Source organism: Ambystoma mexicanum, chromosome 9 (assembly GCF_040938575.1).
Source record: "Ambystoma mexicanum isolate Mex_15411 chromosome 9, UKY_AmexF1_1, whole genome shotgun sequence".
Taxonomy (NCBI): domain Eukaryota; kingdom Metazoa; phylum Chordata; class Amphibia; order Caudata; family Ambystomatidae; genus Ambystoma; species Ambystoma mexicanum.
Window position 1 is genome coordinate 805,150,614 of NC_090931.1, and position 27,062 is coordinate 805,177,675.

Below are 27,062 nucleotides of genomic sequence, written 5' to 3' on the forward strand. Positions count from 1 at the left end.
GCCAAAATAGATATGGGCCAGCTGGAGATAACTGATCGAGTTGTGTGCATCCCTGCAACCCTCAGGTGGTGCTGTTTGTGATGCTGTTAGACCTGATGGTCCCGTAGAATGTGCAGTAACTGTAAACCCCCCGCTGAGCCAAAAAGTTGGTACAGTGACGCAATTGATAAAATGTCCAGGGAAACGATGCCAAAAGCCAAGAAGAAAAAAAAAATATTTCAAGCCATAATGTACAACAAGGCTCCAAGTACTAAACAACGTGTTGCGAATGAAAGTGTAATAAGTACAACAATCTGTGAACTAGACAATGAGACTAATGTTCAAAATGTGACTAGTAAGAAAATAAATACAACATAAAATAAAAATAGTGGATCAAAACCAGCATTCATGACAAAAGTATCAAAAGGTATGATTGTGTCAACTGAAAATAATATGGGCATGCCGACACATGATGCTGAGAAAGTAAGTGAGATTATTAATCAACCCTATTTAGCAGCAGTGCGTAAAGTCTGGGAAAAAAAGCAAAGGCCAAGTGCAGGTCTTAAGGTTGTTCTGAAAGATGTAAAATGTCTGTCTGAAGGAATTACTGAAACATAGATCTATCAGTTTAGAGATAGGAGGTGGAGATGATGTAGTGCCCGTGACTGACAATACTCGTCCTAGTTGTCATTCTGCCAATACGCCCACTGATATGCAAAGTGAAGAGGAAAAGTGCTACAACTTCAAAAATCAGCGATCAAGTTTGGCACCCTCGCTCAATAGAGCGGCTATGCTGAAAGTATTACATAGTGTTATTCCACTTAGAAGTATAACAACCGATGATATATTGATCGTAGATCAACTAGTGAGAACTAAACAAAACCATAACCAACGTCTGGTTTGCTTCTGATTATACTTTTGAATATACCCTGAAATATGATGCTGAACTGTTGTGATATGGGTATAAATGTGGAATTGCACACATGAATACTCTAAAATATAGTGCGAAGACTAAACCGGTTCCCAATGAGAGTAACACGTGCCATGTTCCATATGAGAGATCAGGCAGGACACAGACGATATGTGCTGCTTCTAGACCTGTCTATCCCCCTAGGGGCAGTGAACAAAAAGATATTGTCACCCATAATGATGGTGAGACATCTGATGGCTATTGGCAATGGCTGCCCGCAGCTTTTAAAGCCCACTTTGTGCAAACTTGTAGGTAATAATAACTTGCTGTGTTCATGGAACACTAGAGGACCCTACCATCTGTGGGCCCCTGAAGGATTATTGGCAAATATTCATATATATGTCTTGGTGGCTCTCTAAGAAACGTGGATGATGTAGTTATGTGAGATAGATGACAGAAGCAGATCCTGGCTACAAAAGGACAAATGGAAGACCTAAAGGAGGTTTATTAGTAACTGTACAGCACCCATGGCATATAACAGAACCCAGTGGAATATCTAACATGATTCAATTGGTCAAAATATTATGCAATGTATTAGAATGTAGTGAGATGGTACTTATTAACATCTATGACCTACCCAATTTAGTATCAACTAAAATTAATAGTGTGATAGTAAAACATCTTCTAGCTCAACTGGATCCTAATATGCCCATTTGGGTAGTTGGTGACTTCAATGCCAGGATAGGTGCTCCTCCGGAAGGAAAAAGATGGGCACAAATGCTATATATGTATAATTTAACAATGCTTAACGGCTATTGTGGGGGAGATGCCCAAAAAGCCTATACCAGGATAAGTGATAAATCTGCGTCAAAGCTAGATTATGTATTTGTTAATTCTGAAGCTATGAGATTAGTGGAAGATATGTCCATACTCATAAAACACAAGAGTAATCGCATGCCAATTTGTGTCAGATTAACAAATCCATCAAGCAATGACCAATATGATACAAATGGAGACATATACCTAAACCAAGGTGAAAACCACATCCAGTGGAACAAAACTTACCTAGACAAGGCAAAACTTGTTGCTTACAGGGAATTGGAATACTATGGAGCTAAGTGAGAATCAAAACAGATTGATGTTAGATCAATTGACCGATTTTATAGCATTGATATCTAGGATTAAAGATGCAACAAAATCAAGGCGTCGCTTTAAGAGTCAGAGTGAAAGATGGAATGCAAGTAATCCCAAGGGCCAAGGCTATGACAAAAGAATCCAGACTGCTAAAAGATGTCTTCTTAAGGACATTGCTCAAAACGCTCGCAAACCCCAGCGTAGAAGGTGTTGAGATAGGCGTAGTTAATAAAATTAAATTGCTAAAAATAGCCTACCGGAGATGGTTGAGATCATCATTGGCAAACCATACCAAAACAATAACATTGGCACATGGTTAGTCATAAGGGGAACTGTAAAAAGATCTCCCTATGAAAAATGTTTCCAAGCAGGACTGGGTGACCCACATAGGAAACACATTAGGATATGCTTCTCTGATTGACATGGACGAATTAGAGATGAAAGAAACTTGGAAATGCAAATCTTCAGTGGGAGACATTCAGAAGATTTTTTTTAAATGTTTTTATTAATTTCTTCACACAAACAATACAAACCAAACTTGCAGTGCATACTTTAACATTTCAATTATGCATCTCTTAATTATATTCACTGCACCCCTTATCCCTCCCCCCTTTTCAAGCCTACTCTTTCTCACTGTCTGTTCCTGCATCTTGTGACAGGGTGTCCTCTGCCATGGGTTCCGTCGGGTCTCACTTTGACCCAAATAATTCCGCTATTAATCATTTCCAGGCCATCAGGGTCTCTGTCTCCTCCTCCCCCTCCCCCCACCAGCACTACTTGATTCTTGCCATACCATGGTTTCTGCCTCAGCCCATTTCTGCAAATCTTTCCACCACACCTCTAGTCGTGGTCTATGGCATGGCTTCCACCCCATAGCAATTCTCCTCTTTGCTAGCACATATGCCAGGTCCTTTAGTTTGCTCACATGCTTGAGTTTTTGTGGTCTAGTGAACCCCCCTAATAAGCAGGCCCACACTGTATCAACTACAATCTGAATACCTCTTTCTACTAGTCTGTGTGCCACTTCGCCCCAAAAACGTTCAATAACCAGGCATGACCAAAACATATGTACCATACCAGCATTGTCCATCACATTTGGGGCATGCTTGTCGTCGGGGCATAGCCAGGTTGTTACACCTGGCTATCTTCTGGGGCGTCATATACGCCCTATGCGTGATATACAGTTGTATCTGCTTTAGTCTCGCATTCCTCGACACCTTCTTGTGGTACTCTTGGGCTCGTTCCCACATCCCATCATCCATCGGGGCTCCCACTTCCGCCTCCCAGTCTTGTCTCAATTGCACTACCTCCTTTCCTACTTTGGACATCATCTCATATATTCTGGATATCTCATGCCCCCCTCCTGCTATGTCGTAGATTATATCTATGGTGCCATCTGGTTCTTCCTCTAATACCACTTCGGGCCATGTCCTCTTGATTCTCTGCACCATTCTATGATGCATGATATACTGGCCGATATGTAACCCTGTTTCCTCTCTCAACGCCTCAAAATCTATTATAGTCCCTTCTTGCCAGACATCACCCATTGTCGCTATCCCAACCGATTCCCCAGTGGTTTCTGATTGTCATCCTTAGTTGCTTTTCTTCCCCCGCTAGTGCTACCAATGGCACCTGTGGAGAACACTGGGATGGGCTCACCATCATCCGACAAGCCCTGCGCCACATCTTCCACCCAAGTATCAACATCTTGGGGCGCCCTTCCATTACTGTCTTGGGAAGCCACATGATGTCCCTTAAATAGAATGGGGCACAATCTTGTCCAAACAGCCTGGACTCAGAGGTCACCACCACTGAGAGCCATTTAGCCACATATTGCAGCTGGCTCGCTATATGATATACTTCATAGTTGGGCAGTTTTATACCCCCTCTATCATAAAAATTCTGTAGCTTCCAGAGGGCCACCCTATTCCGTGTGCCATGCCAGCGGAAATCCCTACACATACTATCCAATCTAGCAAAGAACTTTTTGGGTATTTAGTGCGGTATATTCCCAAAGTAGTGCAGCAGCCTAGGTATAACCACCATCTTCAACATCGCCCCCCCGTCCCATCATCGCTAAAGGCAGCTTCACCCAAAACCTCATGCAATTCTCAATTTTCTTAATGCCTACCTCAGTATTGCACTTATGCTCCTTCCACCATGTGGCATATATCTATCCCTAAATAGTGAAATGTGCTAACCTCCCATGGTATCTGTAACACCGGTAGTCGTTTCAATGGGATCCCTTTGTATCCACCCAATGGGAACATGCTAGATTTTGAGGGTTCACCGCTATACCAGACAGCCCAGCATATCTTTCCATCACTTCCAGGATGTACAGAAGGTTCTCTTCAGGGTGTCCCAAGTACAACATCATATCGTCCGCATATAGGGAGATTAGGTGTCGTTCCCCTCACACAGCAATTCCTATTGTATCATATTGTTGCCTCAAATATATCGCTAGGGGTTCCAAGGCCAATATATAGAGCATGGGGGACCATGGACATCCTTGTCTGGTACCCCTATGGAGTTGCCACCTTTCGGATATCACTGTTCCTGTTTTGACTCTGGCCAACGGTTCACTGTATAACATTTTCGCCCACTGCAAATATCCAGGCCCCATTCCATAGCCCACCAACAACCATGGCCATTTGACCGAGTCGAAGGCCTTTATTGCATCTAGTGATACAATTGCCAATTCACCGTCATTCTCGTTACCATGCTCAATAACCCGGTGGAGTCGTTTGAGGTTATTAGATATGTTTCTGTTCGGGACATAGCCCGTCTGGTCGGGATGTATTAATTTGCCAATAACCCTCCTCAATCTACCTGCCAAAACGGCCTTCAGTATTTTACTATCTTGATTTAGCATTTATAGGGGTCTATACGAACCACAGCTATGTCCAGGTTTTTTAGGTTTAGGAAGCGGTATTATAATCGCTTCCCTAAGGGACTCTGGTAGTCTGCCCAGCTCATATGCCTCATTCAACATATCGATGGCAGCAGAGGTAGCACCTATCCTTTAAATGTTTTATAGAATTCACATGGGAGTCCATCAGCCCCCAGAGTCTTGCTAGTGGGCAACTGTCTTACCACCTCCTCTAACTCTTCTAAAGTAATGGGTGCATCTAGCTCCTCCTTCTCCTCCATACTGATCTGCGGCAATCCTATATCCTCCAATGTTTCCGCTATCATCTCGTAATTACTCTCCCAATCATCTCCATATAGGAGCCTGTAATAGTCTGCAAACTCCTGGTTAACTCCTTCTTGGGTATCGACTAAACTGCCATCTTCCCTCGTTATTATTCTGATCGTGGGTCTGGGAGTTTCACTCTTATATAGCCATGCCAAGATCCTGCCTGGTTTATCCCCTCCCGCATGCTGTCTCTCTATATATTTTTTATAGTTAAGGTTACTCAGTCTTTCCCAGTGCCCAACACATTTCCGCTGAAGCTTAAGTATCAATTTGGTGTCTTCCTTATTTTACCCCTTCAGCGCTCTTTCCAATTCTCCTTCTGTTTCCCGCAGGTCTGCCAGGATCCCTCCCTGTAATCCTTTGGATTTTGCTATGGCTACCCCTCTCATCACAACTTTAAAGGCTTCCCACAACGTGCCTGCCGAGTCCACGCTACCTGTATTTATCTCAAAGTAGTTCACAATCTCTTCCCTCATATCCTCTGTAAAGAAGGGGTCGCTGTGTTATGGAGGGCCGCCCTAGCCTTCAAGAAGGAGCGTTGTGTTTCGGGGGTGGCGTTGGAGATATATCTAGTTTCCCATTTCTCTACCTCGCCCTCTGCCTCTGTCACTTTCCTGCGGTGTTCTTTCCTTTTGTTGCACGTCCAGGCAGTCATTTCCCCTCTAAGTACTGCCTTGTGTGCCTCCCATAGTATGCCGGGGCTCTCTACCGAGCCCGTGTTTATTTCAAAGAATTCGTTATACTTCTCTGTAATATGTTCCACGAACTCGAGAAGGTCCAGGTAGTAATTGTTTAACCGCCACGTTTTGGGCGGTAAGGGTCGATCCGTGCAGAGCATCACCTCCAAGGGAGAGTGATCGGATATACCATGGGAAAGCAGTTCTGCCTTCCTTAAAAACCTTGATCTGTGGGGTGGAGTTCTCTCCACACATCACTTAAGCCTAGCACTGATGCAAAGGTTGCCAGCCGCGTGGGCCTGTTCGGGTTCCGATTCCGGATGTGGGTCCGGTCTCGTGTGTTGCACATGATGTTGTTGAAGTCCCCCCCACAACCCCCAGAATCAATAAATCCGGTTGTTGTTGCACCATCAAGGCAGTCACTTCTCTCAAGAGACCCTCCCCCAGCCATGGTGGGGATTATATCGCTAGAATGGCCAGTGTCTCCCGCCAAAGAGTGCCCCGCAGCATCACGAATCAGCCACAGGGGTCCTGCTACACTGCAGATAGTTCGAAAGGGAGCCGCTTATGTAAGAGGATCAGGACTCCCCGGGATCCCATTGTGTACCCCGCGTGATACGCTAGTCAGTAGTTGATTCTACGGAAAAACTGGCAGGCTGAGCCCGCTAAGTGGGTGTCAGTGAGGAGGGCCATGTCAGGGGAGCGCCTGTTAAGGAACTGCATAATGAGCCAGTGTTTAATGCTTGAACCCATGCCATTTACGTTCCAGGTAAGGATCTTTAGGGATCTGTGGCGTTAGTTGGGTGTCAGTGGGGTTTGTGCATCTCCACTAGTGGATCTATCATGGTTCTGTGTAGCCATTACTGTCTGGGGTGTTGTGCCTGGCAAGTAATTAGTGCGTTTGGCAGTGGAGACACAGCAGTCGTGCTTGGTGGGGGCATGAGCAGTGAGCGCAATATGTTTAGTGGCATCTTGGTAAGCAGTAAAGTGTTGTAGCCTCCCGAAGAATATCTACTGTAAACCAACTTCCCTACCCCCCTCCCCATACTCCTCCCTAACATGAAGTATCTGTCGCCCAAACTCTACTGGCACTTAAAAACCATGTCACCAGATCAACTTAGTATAAACTGTTTTCACCTTCCCACCGACTTACTGCTCCTTTGTGGGTCAAGCGTCTCGGATCGGGGGTGTGGCGTCCGCCAATGGTATGGCATATTAGTGGTGAGAGCATGTGACTCATTCGGTCATCCGTCCAAGGGTGAAGGCAACCCTTCGTTGATGTCGATTCAGAATGAGTGCATTATTACAAGTGGTTGCCGAGAAAGGGGCTGGTCATGGAGCGTACCAGCGTTTTAAATCCGTTCTTGCATCTGTCCAGTGTCATTCTTAACCTTGCTATGGATTTGGGCCTCCGTCCAGCTCAATCAGGATCTCTGGTATGGGTTGATGGCCAGGTCTTTCTCCCCTTGATCGAGGTCCCGGTCTTCCCCTGCGGTTTTGGTTGGATCTGGTCCAGTCTCCTCCGATATGGGTCTCAGCCCATTTCCAGGCTTCCTGCGGATCAGTAAAAATGGACAGTTTTGCCTTTGTGTTGGATCTTCAATTGGGCCGGGAACAGTAGCCCATATTTCACATTCATGGAGTGGAGCTTCTTTTTTAAATGTTTGAAGGATTGTCTGCCCTTCTGGAATTCGCGGGTATAATCTGGAAAGAAGCTGATTCTGGCTCCATTATGTGTGATCAACCCTTTTGTCTGGGCTATTTGTAGGATGGCGTCGCTATCGCGGTAGTCTGTCCTCTGGGGTGCGCCCGGGGCTGGGCGATCTGCAGGCATTCGGTGTGCATTTTCCACTGAAAAGAAGTTTGAGAAGGTCTTTGGTGCAAAGAGGTCGGCTAGCCACTGCTCCAGGAAGAGTTCAATGCTAGGTCCTTCTGTACGTTCCGGCAAGCCCAAAATACAAATATTATTGCGGCGGGACCTGCCTTCTCCCTTGTCAACTCGGGCTTCCAGGGCTTTCAGTTGGGTTAGTGCTTGTGAGTTGTGGTGCACCCCACCGACACCTCCACGCCGGACACTCGTTCCACCTCCCTCATCCGGGATGAAAGTTTCTGGAGATCGTAGCGGAGGAATGAGACCTCGGTAGAGATGCTGTTCATTTTCTGCTCCATCGAGGAGCGCGAGTTGGCAATGGCAGCCATCACGTCTCTCAGTGACAGTGGTTTGTCTGGTGGGGGGGGGTTGCCCCTGGGTCCACGACACTCGGTGCAGTAAGTGTGCTCGTGGCATATTGGTCCGTGGTGCTTTGCGTCAAGGTTTTTTGCTTTTGTCCTTGCACATGATATCGCTTTGCGCAGACCGGTAGGTGTACGTTCTGGTGGGGCACCCTGCCTTTTGGCGTTGTTCGAGCCTCTGTATTGATTGCGTTTCTTGTTGCCTTGTATGCAGGCTTAGTTGGTTTTGCTGTTAGTTTCCCACCAGTTCCCCGGAGTACTACAGTACTGATCCGACCCCTACTCCGCCGATATGCGTGGATCACTGCATGCCTTGTGGGCGTTTGGGCCACCGCTCATGGAATTAGAGTTCCCGGGGCACAGTAAAGCCGCCCAGCTTGTGGTTATCCTTCTTTCAAGCAGGCGCAGTGGGCCAGGACAAACTTCGCTTTCACTCTTCCATTGGTCCTTTGGTGGTTTTATAAAGTTTGATATGGATAAGAGGGAAGTGTGGTGAGGGGAAGCATATGGGGGGCTGGAGAGCCGGCGCCCACCAGTGGGCCGCATTCCGGGCCAGTCGTGTCCCACCGCCAGTTAGGTGGTCTGGGTTAGCCCGGGGGAAGCCACCTGTTTGTAGGCACCACCCATCCACACCGCACCCACCTCTGTTGCCTCCCTCGCTGGCCTATTGTCCCCCAAACTGTGCCGCTGTCTCTCCAGCTGATGTGGACCCCTGCGGCTACCGATGCGCGGGTGATCCGCAAGTGCGTCCGTCCCCGGCAGCACCCCCGGAGTGCAGTCATCCTTCTTCCTAGATGGAGGCCAGAGGGGACCACACAGCACATTGCCGGCAAGTCTCTGGCCGCCCCGCAGGATCTTTTATGCGGGGTGGGGAGGAGGCAGAGCCCCCGAGAGAGAGACATGTATGGACATTTTTGATGAATTGTGGTAACTTGTGTACTCTCTTGTAGTTTTGTAATTTACAGCTTGCTATGAATTTTAGCTTAGACACATTTTGTAATCCCTTATCTTTTTTAATTATGATTGCAATTGAAATCTGATATTATCAGATTCCGGATTTCAGATCTGTTAGGCAAGATTGTATGCAGTACCTTTTGCGTGCACTACAATAACCTTGACGACCTGGCAATAGGGACCCAACCTTTGGTATAGGTCTGTACTACACAGTGTGGTAGAGCCACCAGTCTTATCTCAAGAGGGGTCAATATGAGCAGTAATGTTGTGAGACAGAGTTTCGCAGTACAGTTATCCAAATAAACACTTACACTCAAGGTTTCTTGATAAAACAATTATTAATTTAACAGTCAATTATCTAAGCCTTCTTCAGAAGGGAGCAATATATATGTAACAAGTAAAGTACACTTCAAAACACTCTGTTTCTGTAGATCAGATGATGCCCATTGGGGATGGCACACAGACACTTCCTACACCCTCAGGTGACTTAAATAGCTAGGACACTGTGGGCATTGATGCATCACTGGTACATTTACAGCAATGCTGAGTTTGGTGCAAAAGATAGAATAGAGGAATAAAACAAAGGTTAACAAATAATTCAGAAACAGGTACTAATTTTTAGAAACATTCCGAAGTTCAGTAAATTACCCCTTTCCTGACGAAAAGATAAAGCACAGAGTCAGAGGTAAGGAGGAGTCTCTCAGGGAGCCAGGACGGCCAATGTTAATTGCACAATGTCAAGGGGGCGGGGGGGGGCTGGAGATCTTCTTTACAGGTAGGTAAAAAGTCTTGACAATGTTTTTAGAAATATTTGTAGAAAAGTAGAACACTTGAAGGGCCACAAGCTGGGGGGCTTCTGAGGGGCAAAGCTTTAGCAACTCTGCAATGTAACCAAGACAGGGCTCAACTGAGAGAAAGCAAGGCTACACAACAAGAGGTAAGTTCTCTTACACTGTACAGTACCTCTCGTTAGAAGAAATGGCTCCAGCTGGCTTCTGTTCCTGTGCAGCTCTACAGATCTTTTTGTTCCTGGGCCTCAGTTGTGGGCACAAGAGAGAGGATGTCTGGGGACTCCTGCTCTGCAATGGGACGGTCAGCGGCAGAAATGGGCAAACTTCAATTCAGCGGTCCTTCAGTGTTTCAGCTCCTTGCGCATGACCGCAAATAACACTGCGGTTCCCTGATACCACTTAGGACGTTCCTTGCTTCTGGGGTCCAGCACTCTGTTGAGGTGGCTCAGCCTTGGTCAGTCCTGCAACAGAGAAGTCTGGAGGATCTTCCTAGTGCTCGGGTCCGACTTAAAAGCAAGGCACACAATCTGGTGTTCCTCTCCCTGGCTCTTCGGTTCCAGCGGCAACTGCAGTGGAAATGCAACCAGCTTTGAGAGGATTTCCAGACGGGCTTACTTTGGAGTTGATTGGTCACACCAACTCAAAGGAAGAAGTCGTCCTTGCAGGGCTTCTCTAGTCGAGGTGAATTCGGAGCTTCAGCACAGAAGCAGGGCTTCACTGGGCAAACCAACGGTCCAGAAGTTGAAGCAGGAGTCTCTTCCAAGTTCTCCTTCAGATTCCTTTGTCCAGTTGTCGACTCTGCCTTCTAAGCGAAAAAGCCTTGCCTTTTATTCAGTTTTCTCCCATTCATTCCAGCCTAGCTGTCAATCACACAGCAGGGTGGCTGTCCTTGCCGGACAGCCAGCTGGCCATTCACCTTTTGGGTGCATTGTTGGAACAAAGGGGATTAAGCACAGGGAGTTTCGGGCACCTCCCTCACTTCCTGCCCCTACCAGACATACTGGAGCCAGAGACAGGCTTCGCTTGTGAATCCCACCAAAGACAAAATGAACAAAGAGACCAAACCTGGTTTGGCGCGCACAGTAAATCTCAAGAAGGACCTTTCCAGCAAGAGATGGAGAAAAAAGACGGCCGGGCCATTTTGACGAAATGGGCACCCATCGGTGCCTTACTGTGGCTGCGTACGCAGCCCGCGGTAAAAACACACAGTGGTAGTAAAAGGTAAACCAGTGCCACCAGCCATTAATTGTAGAAAGGGTAACATAAAAATGTTTACATGCAAAACTATACCAAGGGGATACTAAGTAACCCCTGCAGCACCCTATGGTAAGATAGTGTGTGCTGGGTCTAGAAAGTTACAAATTGTAAGTAAGATCAATTTCACTTCCCTGCTCTTGGAAACAGTAGTTCAACCAAGAGAAGGTATTTAAACCTTTGTGAAATCTAAGACTGCCCTGTGCCACTGCACTGAAGGTGTTGTGTGACACAATGCAAAGATGATGCCTATGGAGTTTCAGACTGCAAAGCCAAAAGAACCACAGAAAATGAATCACATTAAAATTACACGAGATAAAAAGTCCTAAAGTCCAGCAAAAGAGCTGGGGGTCTCTAAGGTAGAAGGGAATTGGCATATTTCTGAGAATTCTCCGTAACAAGATCGTTCTCAGCTGTTTTTAAATGTGTATTTTGATGTGTGTCTGTATGGTAATGTTTATGTATACAAAGTCATCACTGGCTGTATGTATATTAAGAAATAAAAAAGGTACATTGTAACATACAATATATAAATATACAATGTAAGTGTAGTGTATTACAGGTATATAACTGTTTAAGAATAGTTGTTATGGTTGTGACTAAATGTCCAAATGCAGTGCTTTGTTTAGGGTCCTTAGAATTCATGCAAAACCCAATGTCATCCAATAGGATAATCACAAGAAAACTCTACAGTTATAGAAAAGGGAGCTATCAAACATTTCAATAGCAGCCCAAGTCTCCCTTGGGGTCAGCTTGTGCCCACTGATTTCCTATGAACCAGTGTTATCTAACCTGTGCAACAAAGACAAGCTGTTAGCCTTTCGGTTAGAGGTCAAAAGAGTTGTCAAATTGCAGTTCAGTTCCAATTGTAAGGTATACAGGCAGCAAACCTCAGCCAATGTGCAAGACTCGACCTTGGATGACATTGCCACTGGCCTCTGGGGGGGGGTTACTGTGCAGCTGTTCTAGTAGCTGGGTTTGCAATGTTGGAAGCCAAATCAAGGCAGGCGGTGGGCCAGCACTTCAGTGAAAGAATACTGCCAGTCCTTTTTAGGAGCATTAGGGTTCCAGACATAAGGTGAGCCATGCAGGTTTCAACACATGCTATTCAATGTAACCCGGCTATCTTCAATGGGATAATGGAAGAGGTTGCTGTTGTAGTTTCCACTGGTCTTGTGAAGAAGTCTGAGATGGGCAGAGCACAGCAATACTTCATAGTCATTTGCACGTTTGGAAGAGGTGCATCAGCAGAGCTTACAACATCTTCCTTGTGGGAGTCTTCAACTGCTTTGGGGCGAGCCACAGGGATTGACATATGGCCCGTAGGATCTTTCCATTGTTGAGCCACTAATGTTGCAGTAGGTGTGTGAGTAATGCTGTTTTCGTACCCAGAATTGGGTATTCCCTGCTAGGATCATTGCTACCCAAATCTAAGACTAGCTGATCCCTTGTTAATGACCTTGTTAACCACCAGTTTATGGTTTTTAATATCTGAGAGCATTTCTTTCCAAAATGTTTGGATCATTCAGCACCCCCACCACATATGTCCTATGTCTCCTAACACACCCTTCCCAGCATAAAGAGGAGTTCACAGGGTTCATTTCGCTTAGTCTGAGAGCAATTAAGAACCATCTAAAGCATATTTTGTCTGCATTTTCTTTAATGAATAGGCATTTGGAAGATTGTTTAGCTCCTTATCAAATATGCAGCCAATCTTCTTTTGAGATTTGCCGCCCAGTTCATCAGTGCATCGTGTCATCCGTGGGAATGCATCTGTAGGTAGATCACTTTGAAAAAGTTGATATACTTTGGGGATCCTCATTTTTTTGTAAACCCCAATCAAGAGCTAATTCTAATCCTTGGTGTTCAAGTCCCTGCTTCGGTTGTGTCTTTGTGCGAAGGCCAGTGTCTTATTGGTGTATCATAATGGTTTATTTTCATTTTATCAAACCTAATATTACAGTTTTTAAAAGATATGGGTTTATTTTCAGAATACAGGGAGTTGTGACTTTTTTTCTTGGCCATGAATTGGGTTCTACATAAACCAAGCAAGGTTTCCAAATTGTATAATACTGGGGATAAGGGATCTAAACATGGGGTCACTTCAATCAATTTCATACTTTCAGCCTTAAAGCAATCTGGATTTTTTTACTTCAAAATTTAAGTCTCTTAAAGGTTGGGATGTAGCTGATTGCTCCATGTCTCGCCAAAGTTTCTGGCCAACACTTAAATTCCAATCAAACAAATGCCCTGCTTCAGCAGCAAGAAAATACTTTATATCGGGAGCCCCCAGTCTGCCCAAATGCTTCTAACTACCACTTTTCATTGGATTTAGGTGGTCTTCTTTCTCCATATAAATAGTTTGCCCTGGAGTGTTTTGAACATGAAGGCCAGGATCCTAAGTGGTAACATCAGAAAAACATAAAACATTCTCAGCAAGTCGTTTTCTGTAAGACCCCTGCCCCAACTATGAGATTTCTTGTAAATCCCAGAGAGCAAGTTCTTCTCCACAGATCTTCCATAGGTGAGGAATATAAGCGAGATCGAGAGTGTCTTTTGATGTTATGCAAACCCCCAAACAATCTATAGAATCTCCCATCCAAGGGAAGGAGAACATCCTTTATTTTGTTGCAAGGTCATCTGGGGGAAGAGGGTTCGAGCCATTCAGACCCATTGATTTATCTCTGTTGATTGTAAGTCCTGACATTATCTTATGAACTTGTAATTTGTTCATTACTGCAGGAAGAGAGGTTGTAATATTGCTGAGGATTAAGGATATAATCACAATTTCTACTTCACCATGAAAACTCCAAAACATGTATTGGTGCTACCACCATGTGCTATAATAGCCTTATAGACTTTGGGAGTTGTCATTATCACTTGGGATAATGTCCCTTCCCCAATTTAGGGCATTTAGCTTTGTCTCAGGCCATAACTTTGTGGCAGGTCATTATGATGCAATTATGACCCCTCCCTCAGGGTATAAGGCTATAGTAGTCTTCTCACATTATAATGTGTATCTCTATTAGTAATAAACTAGTTTGGTCTGGGTCCACATTTTCTTGTAAGCGTCTTGCTATGAATTTAGAGAAGATTTTTGTGTCCGCATTATATGCTGATCAGAATCATGCTTCTGGTCCTTCCTCAAAGGCCTCACATCATTGCTATTGACTCAACCTTAATCAATCGAAGTTGCCACGCTCTACTATGTATGTAAAACCTTCATGCGTTCAAGTAATAGTATTGTCTGTCTGTATCAATGTTTTTAATGTAACCAGCGCCTAGATGCCATTGGGTTTGGTGTGCTCTACAAATGACAAAATAAATAAATACATCCCTATTCAACAGAGATTTGATGGTATGATGCACTATCTTTAGGATGTTTCCTTGGTTTCAATATTAAAGTCACTAATTCCGCCATTGTTTAGGATGTTTTGTCCAATAATAAGTGAAACATTTTTGTCATTGAAGGATTAAGATTGTGTGAAACATTTTAAAAGAGGTGTTGGGGAATCCATCTGGTCTGGGTGCTTTATTTTTAGAAAGGGACTGCATTACCCAATCAGCGTCCCCTTATTTTATTGGTGTTTCTAATTCTTCTCTATGCCCTTTATTTTTGTTAGTACAATAGAGTTTAGGAATGGACTTGGGCTTGCCAATCTATAGGGTTATTTTGGTAATTATCTGCAGAATATTCAGTTATATTTGCCTTTTCTTCATTCTCATACTGTTCCTTCTGTCCTTGTCCCCATGACATCCAATATAATTGCAAAGCCTTTGTGTCCCCAGTTTCGTGTCGAGAAAACAGTTTGCCTGGCTCCCTTCAGTATTGTATGAATGTTTCTTGGGCTGAGCAAACTGCAAAATGGTTTTCGAGTTGGCTTTGAGCAACTTTAATTGATCCTGTCTGTGTTTATTCTCAAGCTCCGCATTTGTTGTTTCTAGTGACACTCTCTGGTACCCCCCTAGCCTTAACGTAGGTTGCATATTGATAATTATTCCTCCTCCTCACTAGTGCTTTGCTAGCATCTGAAATGATGTCCCAACTAAGGTTGGCCGGTGTGTTTTCCTTAAAACGGTAGATAGCGTTTCTTCAGTATGAGACCATATTAATAAGTCTCTCAGTAACATGACATTTAAGTTGTCTCTGGCTGGGCTACAAATGGTCCCAGGATAATCACTTTTGCTGGTGCATGATCAGAGAGCTACTTTTGTCTTATTGCTGTTCTGTCCACCAACGGAATGAGGCTACACTATGCCAGAATCCTATTGATTCTGGAAAATGTTCTATGGGCAAAAAGAACATCTGGTTAAAAATCAATCTTGTGGTTCATTTTAAGGGTATATATTAAAACCAAGGAAAACAATTGACTATTTACCTTGTCCTTCACCATTATAAATTAATAGTCTGGATCCATCAAAAACCTTCTCGTTAAATTGCATATCTTTGTTAATAAGGATCACAATTCCTCTTCATTTAATTTACGCTAAAGCAAAAAATCTCATGGGATGTTTCATACTTCTGTATCTTCGTTCATCTTGTTAAACCAAATGAGTTTCTTGCAAAAACACAATAGATGCATTTTGTTCACTCAACCTCCTCTCAATAGGTTTAAGCCCTGATCATTCAAGGATCTCAACCATTGCTCTCTGACTGAGCACTAAGGAAAGCATTATTTATATGTAATCATTACATACTTCACCGGTACTATGACATCAGAAACGTTGAATAGATAGTGAATTAAAATAAAACATGAACTACTTATGTTGATAACATACTTGCCCTCCTCAATTTGGATGGTTGAAATCCCGAAGCCCCAACCCACCTAAACCCCCAAATCTCACCTACGATAAATCCTTTTCTAGATACTTATACCAACAGTCATTTGGAATAACATATAACCTGATTTTAAATGTACAAAAGGGGAAGAAAGACCACACAAAATTGAGGCAATGCGTCATGTTCTCTGTTTGAAGCATTTCATTCCTGTCCCTAGGCATCCAATATAACATGGGGAAGAGAGGAAAAACAGGAGAAAATAAAGTCCTTTTTTCCTTTATCCAATAGCTTGAGCCATCGTTTCTTATAGATTTTTTGGGTTTTTAACTGTACCGTGCACTTTTAGTATTCCTCTTCAGTTATTTCTTTTGACAGAAAGGGGCTGCATCCAGAGTGAATTAAGATAATCTCTCCGTATTAGGTTCACAGTCTTTTTGTTTGGAATCCCTCCATTAATTGACCCTTTTTGTTTGCCGCTTATTCCTATCAGGTGTGGACTTCATAGGTTCAGTTTGTCATTGCCTTGTTCCTCGGTATGGGTCTCTCCCCACAGATTGTGTACTTCTGGATTATTAACACAACCCTGCTTATTTATCTTGAACAGGAGTTTGCAGCAAAATCCCCAATGAAAATTGATGCCTTTTTCAGTAAGCCATCATGTAACCTTCTGAAGACCTTTCCACCTATGCAAGGACAATTGAGACAAATCTTGGAGGAAAGTTATTTGAGCATCTCTATAATGGATTTGTTAGGATTTTCTAGACGCAATGATCAATTTCTTTTATTTTGAAGAAATTGACTCTGGTTAGGACATCTGGTGTCAAGATCCATTATAAATCCTATGTGTGTGCTCCAGGTGTATTTCTGTGTTCCGGTTTGCCAAAAACTAGTCTGAAATGGTCCTCTTTGAATCCTTGGAGGTCTTTATCTTTAAGTGATTTAGGGATACCTCTCAATCATATGTAGTTATGACAGGACCTATTTTCTGCATCTTCTTGCTTGTCCCAGATCTGTCGGATATTGCCCTCAACTTTTGTCACATGTTTCCATTAAATCATGCTCATGGACTTGTTCACATACAGTATCTTGTAAATTATCAAGTCTTTTTTCTGCCTTCTCTAAGTGATGCTTAAGTTCTGTAATGGACTGTGCTAATTTCTCTTTGCTGCCTTTTAATATCCGCTTTCAGTTCCATGACCATTGTGTGCAGGTCTGGTTACGTGGCTAGTGAGTCTGATTGTTCTAATGCAGAGTGCAGTGTATGCACCTGAGCTGTGACCTGAATTGTTTTCTGTTTTGGTGGCTGTTGGACCTGGATTAATGATTGAATATTTTTTTTAGTGAACATTTCTGTTCAGTTATGTTCTTTGCCATTTTGTGCAGGCATTCTTTGTCTTTCGCTGAATGCTGTTTCTCCCATTTTTAGCGAGCTTTCAAGCAATGCGCTTCCCTCGACTTATCTTTTTTTGCAGATTTATCTTGTGACATCTCCTTTTCTCCATGTTAGTTCTCTAATACTCAGTTTAATCTCTCCTTGTCTTATTTTTCTGTCTCTGCCCCTACTTTTGTATGTCTTATTCTTTTTCACTTCTCCATTTTCTCGTCTTCCCTTATTTTCCTACTTCACTCCTCGTCCCCCTTCGCTCTTTTCTCCTCACTTTTTATTCCCTTTAATGTGTGCTTCTTTGGCTTATGTGCTCTCTTCTCCCTTCACTTAGTGTCTTTAACAACCTTGCTTGCCTATATTGCTAAGCAAGTTCAAGTTCTGATAACAGATAGACTTGCATGCAGGTGAGGTGTTGAACAACTTGCACTTGCCCAATACAATTTACTTTAGTGGACAAGAGATTTTACTGGCTTTGGTGTTTCATCGTACTGCCTTACAAGCCTCAGGACAGTTCACTGAAGACCATATCTGTTCTGTGGACACTGATGTGCTTATTAGCATATCCTGCAAGTGATCATTGTTAGGGAAGCTTTCTATTTTTGCTACTTTCCCTCCATATTCTATGGACCCCCAAACTTGTTGTTTTTCACACTGACCTGTCTTTTTAGAGTGAAGTGAAGTCTCCAGCTTCACTCCAAGGGGTTTTGCTCACATGTTATGGGGAAACTGGCCTGTCCTTCAGGCTGTCAGTATTGGGGAAACTGTTTCCCTTCGTCTTTTAACTTTACTTTTCCTGGTAACATTTTATCATTGCACTATGCATCTTCCAATGCAGAGCAATGGGGTTTCTTTAGTATGACCCTATACTACAGCCAAATGGATTTTTTGGTTATCTAAGGTGTGCCTAAGAACAGACTGGTGGCAGCAGTTGTTTTGTATTACTTTTTACTGTACTTTTTGTTAGCCTTACCGCTTTTACCGTGTTTGGCTGCTAACAGCAGCTAGTGTCCAAACATGGCCGCGTCACAAGGTTTTTCGTTTGTTCCTTGGCTATCTTCTCCTTTAGTGTTCTTCCTGCCCTGCCAGGTCAGGAAAATCCTTGCATGGTCATGCCCTTACCCGGCAAAGGCTTGCCTTTCGCAGGCTACTGCATACCACGTTTGGGGGCTCCCAATGAATGGGCTGGGACTGTCTGGTCCCAATGCACGTTCCTTAGAGTCTGGTGTGCATGCTTGCATGAACCCCACAGTAGTCCCTGATTGGACCACTGCTGGTGTGCATGTGTGTGGCAGTTGTTGCCATTGGCGGGCTGAGTCTGATCACTTGCCTGACTCACCATTCCAGGATATCTGAAGAGAAGCCAAGTATCCTGCCATAAATGAGAAGACTGTGGAAGGGCTGTGGGCGAGGCCTGGTGAACAAATCTTGCTGCAGTCCTGATGGTTTCCTGTCTGGCTGCATATCTCCAAAGACCCTTGTTGGTGCTTTAACCCTCTGGACCGGTGGGAACAACTGATACTGGCGTCTTCTGTTACCCAAGCAAGTTGGAGTCCTAGGAAGGGTCCCTGGATCAACTAGGTGACTGACCAGCACCACATTGGGCTACTGTGATAAAGAGACGCAGCTCGGAGTTTATGGCCCGGAACTCCAGGGGTCGTCAGCTCGTCAACCAAGTGGCGCTCCTGCGAAATATCAGCTCCTCTGCCATCAATGGGTCCTGAGATAGGAGGCTTTTAATAGTGATGCTTGGTGATGCCGTGCAATGGTGACCGTCGCTGCAACTGGCTTTCCTGCATCTGGTCGAGTGGCCTGTGGAGTCCTGCACTGGTGCTTTATGCATTGTTCATTGAAAAGAGGTTTCACCAAGCTCCTGTACCCAACCAGAACTCTTCTTGCGCCTGGGCACCAGCGACTGGAACCAAAGGCGGGAAAACTTACCTTGGACAACCCTGTGATGACACATCAAGTCTGAAGAGAAACCAGAGTTTGGTTGGTAAGTTGTAGAAGTACTTGCGTGCCCCCATCTCCACCCTTCAAAGGTTTGCATAGCTTTTGAAACTTTTATTTTTGATTGGCTTTGGCACAACCTGTTGCTAAAAGCACTCTGAAAGCTGGGCACTGTTTTATCAGTTAGAACACGACATCATCTGACTTTTGGATCCATCTTCACGTCCCCAGGACACCTCTGCTAATTTTTTTTCCCAAACTCTTGGAACATTTTGACCTTCATAGGCACAAGGCCCCATACAATTTAGGGTTGGATTTATACAGTTAGGATGGCAATTCCTGTGGACAGTAGGTGCTAAACGAACCACTTGCCTTCCGTTACAGCTATTGGGGGAGTAGTATTGCTTTTGTTGCACCAACTAAAGTGACTGTATTTAGCATTGTGTAATAGTATTGCCTGCCATTAGTCATTTATCATGTATTTTCTGGGCCCACATTAAATGTTATTTTGATAACTAAGTGTAATCCTTATTATTTCACTGTGTGGACTCATTGTGGATCCCTGACCCCACTTGCCTCTCTGAGATTTAGCCTTGGCCTCTCTCCATTTTACCTTCATTGATTTCGCTAAACTCCCAGAAGTTGCTCCCTGTTCACTATAACTAGGGTAGTCTCCTAAACCTCTGTCCACAAGACCAGAGATTATAAATCCATTCTAACAATCCTCCTGTTGCTTTCTAGTGGGGTGCCCCTCATAATTATGGAGGTATTTCCCAATCCTCATCTAGGATGTAACCCCTGAATGTAGTCTGGTGAATGTGAAGTATTTCCTCCGCAGCTTCCCTGTTATGGTGCTAGCGGACTCAGGGGTGCAAGGAGAGTGCTTCTGGGCCTGCCATCTTAAAAGGCTGACAGGTTCTGAACATTACCCGATTAATCAATTGGTTCTCGGTTAACGGGAGCTCTGATTCACAGGGGTCCTTAGGAACACTTTAACCTACGTTGTGGCTTCACTGAGGATCCCGGAGAGCTGAGAAGGGGGCAACCAGGGCTTGGGGGCACTGAGCTAGTAGCAAGCATGTTCGCATTCATCCTCTGGTAGGCCATGTCCCTCAGTACTTGATTTTTAACAAATGTGGGTCAAATAGAGCATCTCTGGTGTACAGCAGGCTCTACCTATTTAGAATCTGCCACAGCATAATGTGGGATGTGATGACCGGGGGATCAACAAAAGAGTTGAGAACCATGTGGGATTCTGTTTTAGTTTTCTCAACAGAAAGGGATTAGAGTTGGTGGGAATGGAAATGGTAAAACATGCAGCATGGTACCCAACCCATTCCTCACCCATACACTTTGGTCAAGGCTGCCTTCAGGTTCAAAGTGGTTTAAACAGCCGCTCAGTATCTTAGATTTTGTTTTTAGAGTCCACATCATTTTTTTCCTCTGCTAATTTCTCTGCTTGTGCAGGGATCCCCCACCACTTAGATTGGATCTCTTGGTCTGCAGTACCAAGCACCCCAATCTGCACTTGTAGGTTGTCTACAGAAGTCTGTGGTATAGAAGGTTTACATTCTGAACCAAGGATACTAGACCGCTCCCCCTTTTTTTCAGTGTCAAAGGTTCTCTGCCTGGGTTTGTCTCTGAGATCTTCTCCTTTAGAGTTTTTTCTATGGTTTAATCCTGACCCCCAGTCCAGACCTCCTCCACTAGGCTCTGAGAATAACCCCTGATCTAGATCTTCAGGTCCTCAACTCCTTTTTCTCAGTCTCTCCCTTCCTCCACTTGTTGGTGTGCCTCTCCTTCTCCACTGTCTCTCCCTTCCTCCAATCTCCCTCCTCGTTCCTAAGCCTCAATATATTTCCTTGCTGTGGTCACAAAACATCTCGACTATGAAACTGCCAAAATGGATACCTCATTGTCTAAGACCAGACATTTTGAACCAGTGTCCAGCTTTTTGTATTTCGGAGGTGTTCATTTTAGCCTTTCACTAGTCTACCACTGGAACTTGTATCCTAAGCACTAAGAGGACCTTAAAGGATGCTGGCAGGCCACTGTAAATGCATAAATGCTATTGACAAAGTTGAATCCTGTAAGGTGAAGCTCTGCTTCTCTGACTAGGGGAAGCCTGTCTAGGTGTCTCCCACCCCATAACCACTAGGCACAACTGGTTCACCTTCTGACGTCTTCCCTGGTGCCCATCTACACCGTGGGATCTGTAGAGCTGCTCCAGCCTGGCAGGTCTGCAGTGAGAGTGCTCCTCCATGTTCATGACACCGAGTAAAAAGTCACTGCTGCTCCTTCACAGGCTGCCTCATCATAGGACATATTGGCTCATCGTTCTTCACCACAAGACTAAGTTGGCTTACTGGAACTGAGCCACCTCATCCCCTAGTGCTGCTTGTAGGCATGGTCACCTTGAGATGGCGCACTATCAGTTGCTCTGCTGCTTTTCTGCAGCATTGTGGGATTCCAAGGTGTGAGCATCCTTCATCAGGATCCCAAGTTCTCCTACTGGCATCTTTCCTGATGGCGGATCCTCGATCAAAGACATAAACCACCCCACCAGCAGGTTCCAATCCAGATACTAAAACTCGCCTCTGCTCCTGTGACCCCAGGGCCTTCTTCACTTCAACCTTCACATGTCTTTGGACTTATATGGAGTTCCACTTTGGGGCACCCTGCCTTGCTTGCATGGGCTTTTTGCTTCCCCCCAGGACTGAGTACATTTCCATAGGGTGTATAGTTTTTATTTCAACTTCCAACTCTGGTGGTTCATCATCAGTGCACTTTGTTCAAGTTATAAATACAGTCAATGCATGTTTTTACGCAGCAGTGGTGTTTAACCTACAAATGCCTTTGTCAGGCCCAATGGTTTTCTAAACTGTGGTGTTAAATATAAGGAATCTCCGAAACGTCGTTGGTTATACTACTGATTATACTACTAGATTCTATCTAATAATTTACAAGCCTCTATGGCACTGCAAATCGCAGAATCTAATGAGGTCAGTCCATGCACATATTCTGCATCGTGCACAGGGCAGTCTTTGCATTATATTCTGTTCTACTTAAGGTATATTTCTTTGTTTGGTGGAGATCAGTTTTTCTAGCAGACCTTAAGTGTCAATGTTCATCTTTCTTTGTTGCAGACCCATTCTTCAGAGGTGCTGCTTAGTCACGTGACTAAACGGTGAATGTCTTGCTATACTGTGTCTACAACAATAGCACATAATTCTAGTGGTGAATTTGGTTCTGGAAAAATCATAAACCTACATTTTGCTGGTTATAATTCCTGAGAACTGCTTTTCTATGAGTGTGACTTGCTGCTTGTGCTTGCCTCCTAAATCCAGCAACTCAGTGTATCATGAAACGGATTATGTGTGCCTGTTTTACTCTGCCAATTTACAATAGACAATACACTTTGAAGTACGATATTCCCTAGCACTCTTCATAGAAAAAATATTCATTTTAATGTACTTCAAAATGTTTTGAGATAATGAATATGCATAGTGAATTGTCTGATTTTAGAGTTCACATTTCTCAACTGACACTTTTGATTTAATAAAAGTGAAATCATTCAACCTAAAGTATTGCCTATTAAACTGCAAACTGTTTTCTCGAGTACCATCATACAGCACAAATCTAAAATAGTCTTAATTTCTTTCCCCTTTTTTACATCACCCAGAATCTTTTATTAGGGATATTAATGTGATGTTTTTCAATCTCTAGCTGCGAAATAATGGTCCAAGTGGATTCAGCAAGGCAATTCTAAATCTGCATTGGCCTTTCAAGTATAAGAATGACACTCTTCTGTACATTGTTAAATATGAAATTGAGGGCCCAATGAATTGCACTTCGGATGTGGAAATCAACCCCTTAAATGTGAAGGTAAGAGTTATATTTTTATTTAAGGCATTATGTTTTGAGCCAGCTATGTTTCTTTAAGTCCAACCACCAGTAATGCATATATATTTATGTTGTGCATATTGAGTTCACTCCCTATTAATAAACACACACTCTTCATGAAGGTGGGCTCTTGGACGAAGACTAGTGCCAGTCTTAGTTCGCTGGCGATGAAGATAGTGTGTTCTGTAGCTCTTTCTTTGACATTATACAACCTTTTGATTTGTTAGTGTCGTGGCTGGGGGAATCTGCGCTGTGGCACTAGATGCTCTGCCACAGCAACCTTAATGGTAGGATGTAAATAGGATATGGATTGAACTTCTCATTGGGGCATCCACGATGTCTTGGGCTGTGTGGCTACTAGTGGCCCAACCAGTGTGGACCTCTACAGGTCAAGCAAGGGCCCAGTGTATGAAATAATAAATACCTCCACCTGGCATGGGTGATAGATACAATCTCCCAGATGCTTCTTTTTTTTTAAAATGACAACACACTATTGACAAGGCCACAATGGCAGTGATAAGCTGTCATTGAGTATACAATGCAGTGATGATCTTTGAAAAGAGTTTTGCTATCTAAAAGTATTAAATCATTTAACACTAGGTTGCAGGTAAGTCACCCATCTCAACAGTTTCTTTGCCTGAAACATCACAGCGGAATCTGAAATCATGAGCTGTCCATAGGTAAACTCTTCTGTTCGCATAAATGAATTTCTGCAACAGCAAATCAATAAAATATGCGCCACCTAACTCCCCTATCGCTAATGGAATGGCCCCTATCTAACCAAACTAACTAATGGGGCTGGTCTGTTGTCAAAAGTCCAAATCGAACATCCACAGTCTAAAACCTACTTCTATCGAACCCTGCCACTAGAACTACTAACTTGGTGGATCAGCATTCTCTTGCTTAGCTGTAAAACTTTAGAACTCCCTCCTCAGAGAAATGCAAACTATGAAGGACCATCTAAAATTCAGAAAACTTACTAAAACCTGCCTCTTCAGCTCTGAACGGAATGAAAACGATTGAACAACACCCACTCACCATGAAATGAACACACAACTGAGTAGGAGTGGGAAGTAGACTGGGTTGGAGTGGCGTACAGGGAAGAAGAGGTGTCTGAATGGTAAGGGTGGTGTTTTTAAAACCTAGGATATACCCATCTCTATAGAGGGTCAAAGGGGAAACAGAGGAAATGGGCATCACTTAATTGGACCACTGATACAGGGCCTAAAATGAAAACTGAGGAGAGAGAGAAGTGTCCAGATCTCGGAATGAATGAAGTGCAGGGCACAGGGAACCCACACACCCTGGAGGAATCTGTGGGGGTCGTAATTGCTTGCTGCACACCAAAATGTACAAAAGGGGAAGGGATATGGGTGGCACTTAGTCCGACAACTGGGGGGAAAAGGTACTGACACTAAATAACCCTCCAAAAAACCCACACATCTTCATACACCGTAGGGGCGGTAATTGCAGCTCACCAGAATGTACGACGGGGAAGGGATATGATTGACAATTAGTCAGAACAGTGGGGGTAGGAAAGGGTACTGCCACTAACCTACCCTACTAAAAACGTACCCTTCTGCATACACCTTACACTATGTACCATACCTCTAGAACACAACAAACCGAACACATTTGACTACACCACAACGACGAAACAAACCACACATAGCCTCACCCAACAGCACACAGCAGCTACCAACCGAAAAACTCGGTGAACCGTGTCAACCGAACTGAAGCTGCCAGCAGCACAGCTCCTTTGCTCTTTCTCCTGCTCATTCCTACTAACTTACCCCCCTCGCCCCTTGCTTTACAGAGCCGCCAAAACACCAAGAAACCACGCAGGTGGCAACAGTGTGCAGTATAAGAACATTTAACATAACCAACATAAAGACTGCCAGAATATCTCTCTTCTGGCACCTTTCATTTGGCCGGGATCCCCGGCCTCATTACAGGGTTAGTCCAAGTGTAACCAGTTCTGGAAATTCAAACAACTCAGTAGTGTATCTCTATCTGGGTTACACATTCTCTTTCGTGAACTTCTGCAACTTGTTGTACATATTTATAGGCCGATATCCCAGAGTTTGGGAGACCTATCAATGTCATCAGCGTCCTCATTCCAGTCTTACTCTATATAATCTCTTACACTTCTTCCTTTCAATTTTAGTCCTTCTGACTCTTTCCATTCAACTCTTTCTCTATTGGGATTCTGTATCTCCTTGTTGGAGCTATAGCAGCACCATTCATGGGGCCTCTTGTTAGGCAGAATTATATGCAGTAGCCTTTGGGAACACTACACACAATTAAGACTACAAGTGACAGTGCAATTTCACCTTTGCTACAAGCCTGTACTACAGGTATAGTGGTAGCAGTAGCGGAGCAGCCACACTTATCTCAAGAGTAAGTGAGCAGTACAAATAGTTACACAAAGGACAGCAATTACTATGATTCAGGCAAACACTGACTCAAGGTTTCTAAGTAAAAGAATATATATTTATTTACTCAGCAGTTGTATAACATTTCACTATTCTAAGCAAGTTAAACCATCATAAATACACCACACCACTTCCCTTAAATCCCAGACAAGTTAAGCTCACAAAATGAAGTGGGAGCAAAATGGCACTCTAGCAATTTAAAAGGGAGGGAAAGACAAAGTTATTAGACAAAACCAACAGGTAAAGTACTCGGGGTAAATGAACAAGAGACTACAGTGACGAGATCAGATAGAAAAGGCTTAGGGCCAAAGTCAATGGGTCAAAAGTATTTTGCTCAAGATCACACAGTTCAGGGTAGTTCGCGGTAAAGTTCGTGGCACAGATTCCGGACGAGGTTGGTTTGTAGAAAAGTTAGTTCAAAGAGAAGAGAAGGACAAGCCCTCGGATTGGAGAAACATTTCAAACACTTTCACCGCGGTTGAACAAAACGGACAACCAGATTTGCACAGTACCTTAAAACGGAGAGGGAGCTGTAGCTGAGGTGGATGTTCCTGGTGGTTCCTGCAGGCTCACGGTTCCTGAAGCGACTGTCTGACACAAATTAGGAAGACTGGAGGGTCCTGCGCCACCCAGGGAAGAAACCAGCAGCAGAGCAAATCAACGAATAAAAGGTGCGCTCCTTAAAACCCAAGCAGGGTCCGACCTTCCTGGCTATCCGGCCCACTGTAGCTATGTACACCGAATTCGACCAGAGGAGAGGTCCTGGCTTGTATTTTGGGCGAACTGGTTGGTCCCACCAGCTCAAGGGAAGAAGTTTCCTAGAGGATCTCTCTGTCGTCGGATTCAGAGATTCGGACCTGCAGCAGGACTTCACCGGGCGGTTCAGTTGTGGTAAGAGTCCTCTTCTTCCAGTTCTTCATTGGTTCTTTCGTTCCAGTGGCGACACTGCTCTTCCAGTCCCAGAGACTGCTTTTTATGCAGTTTTCCACCATTCATACAGCCTGGCTGTCAATCGCACAGCAGGGTGGCTGGCCTGGCAAGGCCAATCCCCTTAGCCAATCAGACAAGAATGCAACTTGGGCTACCAAGGGAACCCATGGAAGGGGTCTGAAGATCCCTCCCTCACATCCTGCCTACCTAGACTATCAGGTGCCTTACGAAGGGCTTCTGTGCAGCGAACAAAGAAGTCCTCCCCGGTTTGGCACGCAGAGAAAAACACGAGAAAGACTTTAAAAAAAAAAAGAAATGGCGAATAAACCCAGCCGGAACAAAAATAAAATGTATTTGGTCAAGCGGGTTTATGTTCGAGGCTAATATAATAGCCTAAAATATTACCACGTTTATATAAGATAATCGCGGTAGAAATGTTAGGGTAGATACCACTGCCACCAGCCAAGTCTTAATGTTAAGGGAGCAAAACAAGGCTCCAAGAGGTACGGACAAAAAGGGATAAGAGTTAACCCTTTCCAATACTCCATGTAAG

General features: G+C 44.1%; 1 protein-coding gene across 1 annotated transcript in view; it reads left to right on the plus strand.

The window, feature by feature from the left end:
- ITGAV (integrin subunit alpha V) overlaps positions 1-27,062 on the plus strand; it is an 800,372-nt gene that overhangs the window by 677,050 nt on the left and 96,260 nt on the right. The window contains exon 25 of the mRNA XM_069615781.1: positions 22,968-23,126. Within this exon, the coding sequence (XP_069471882.1) occupies positions 22,968-23,126 (159 nt within the window). The remainder of the gene's footprint in view (positions 1-22,967; positions 23,127-27,062) is intronic.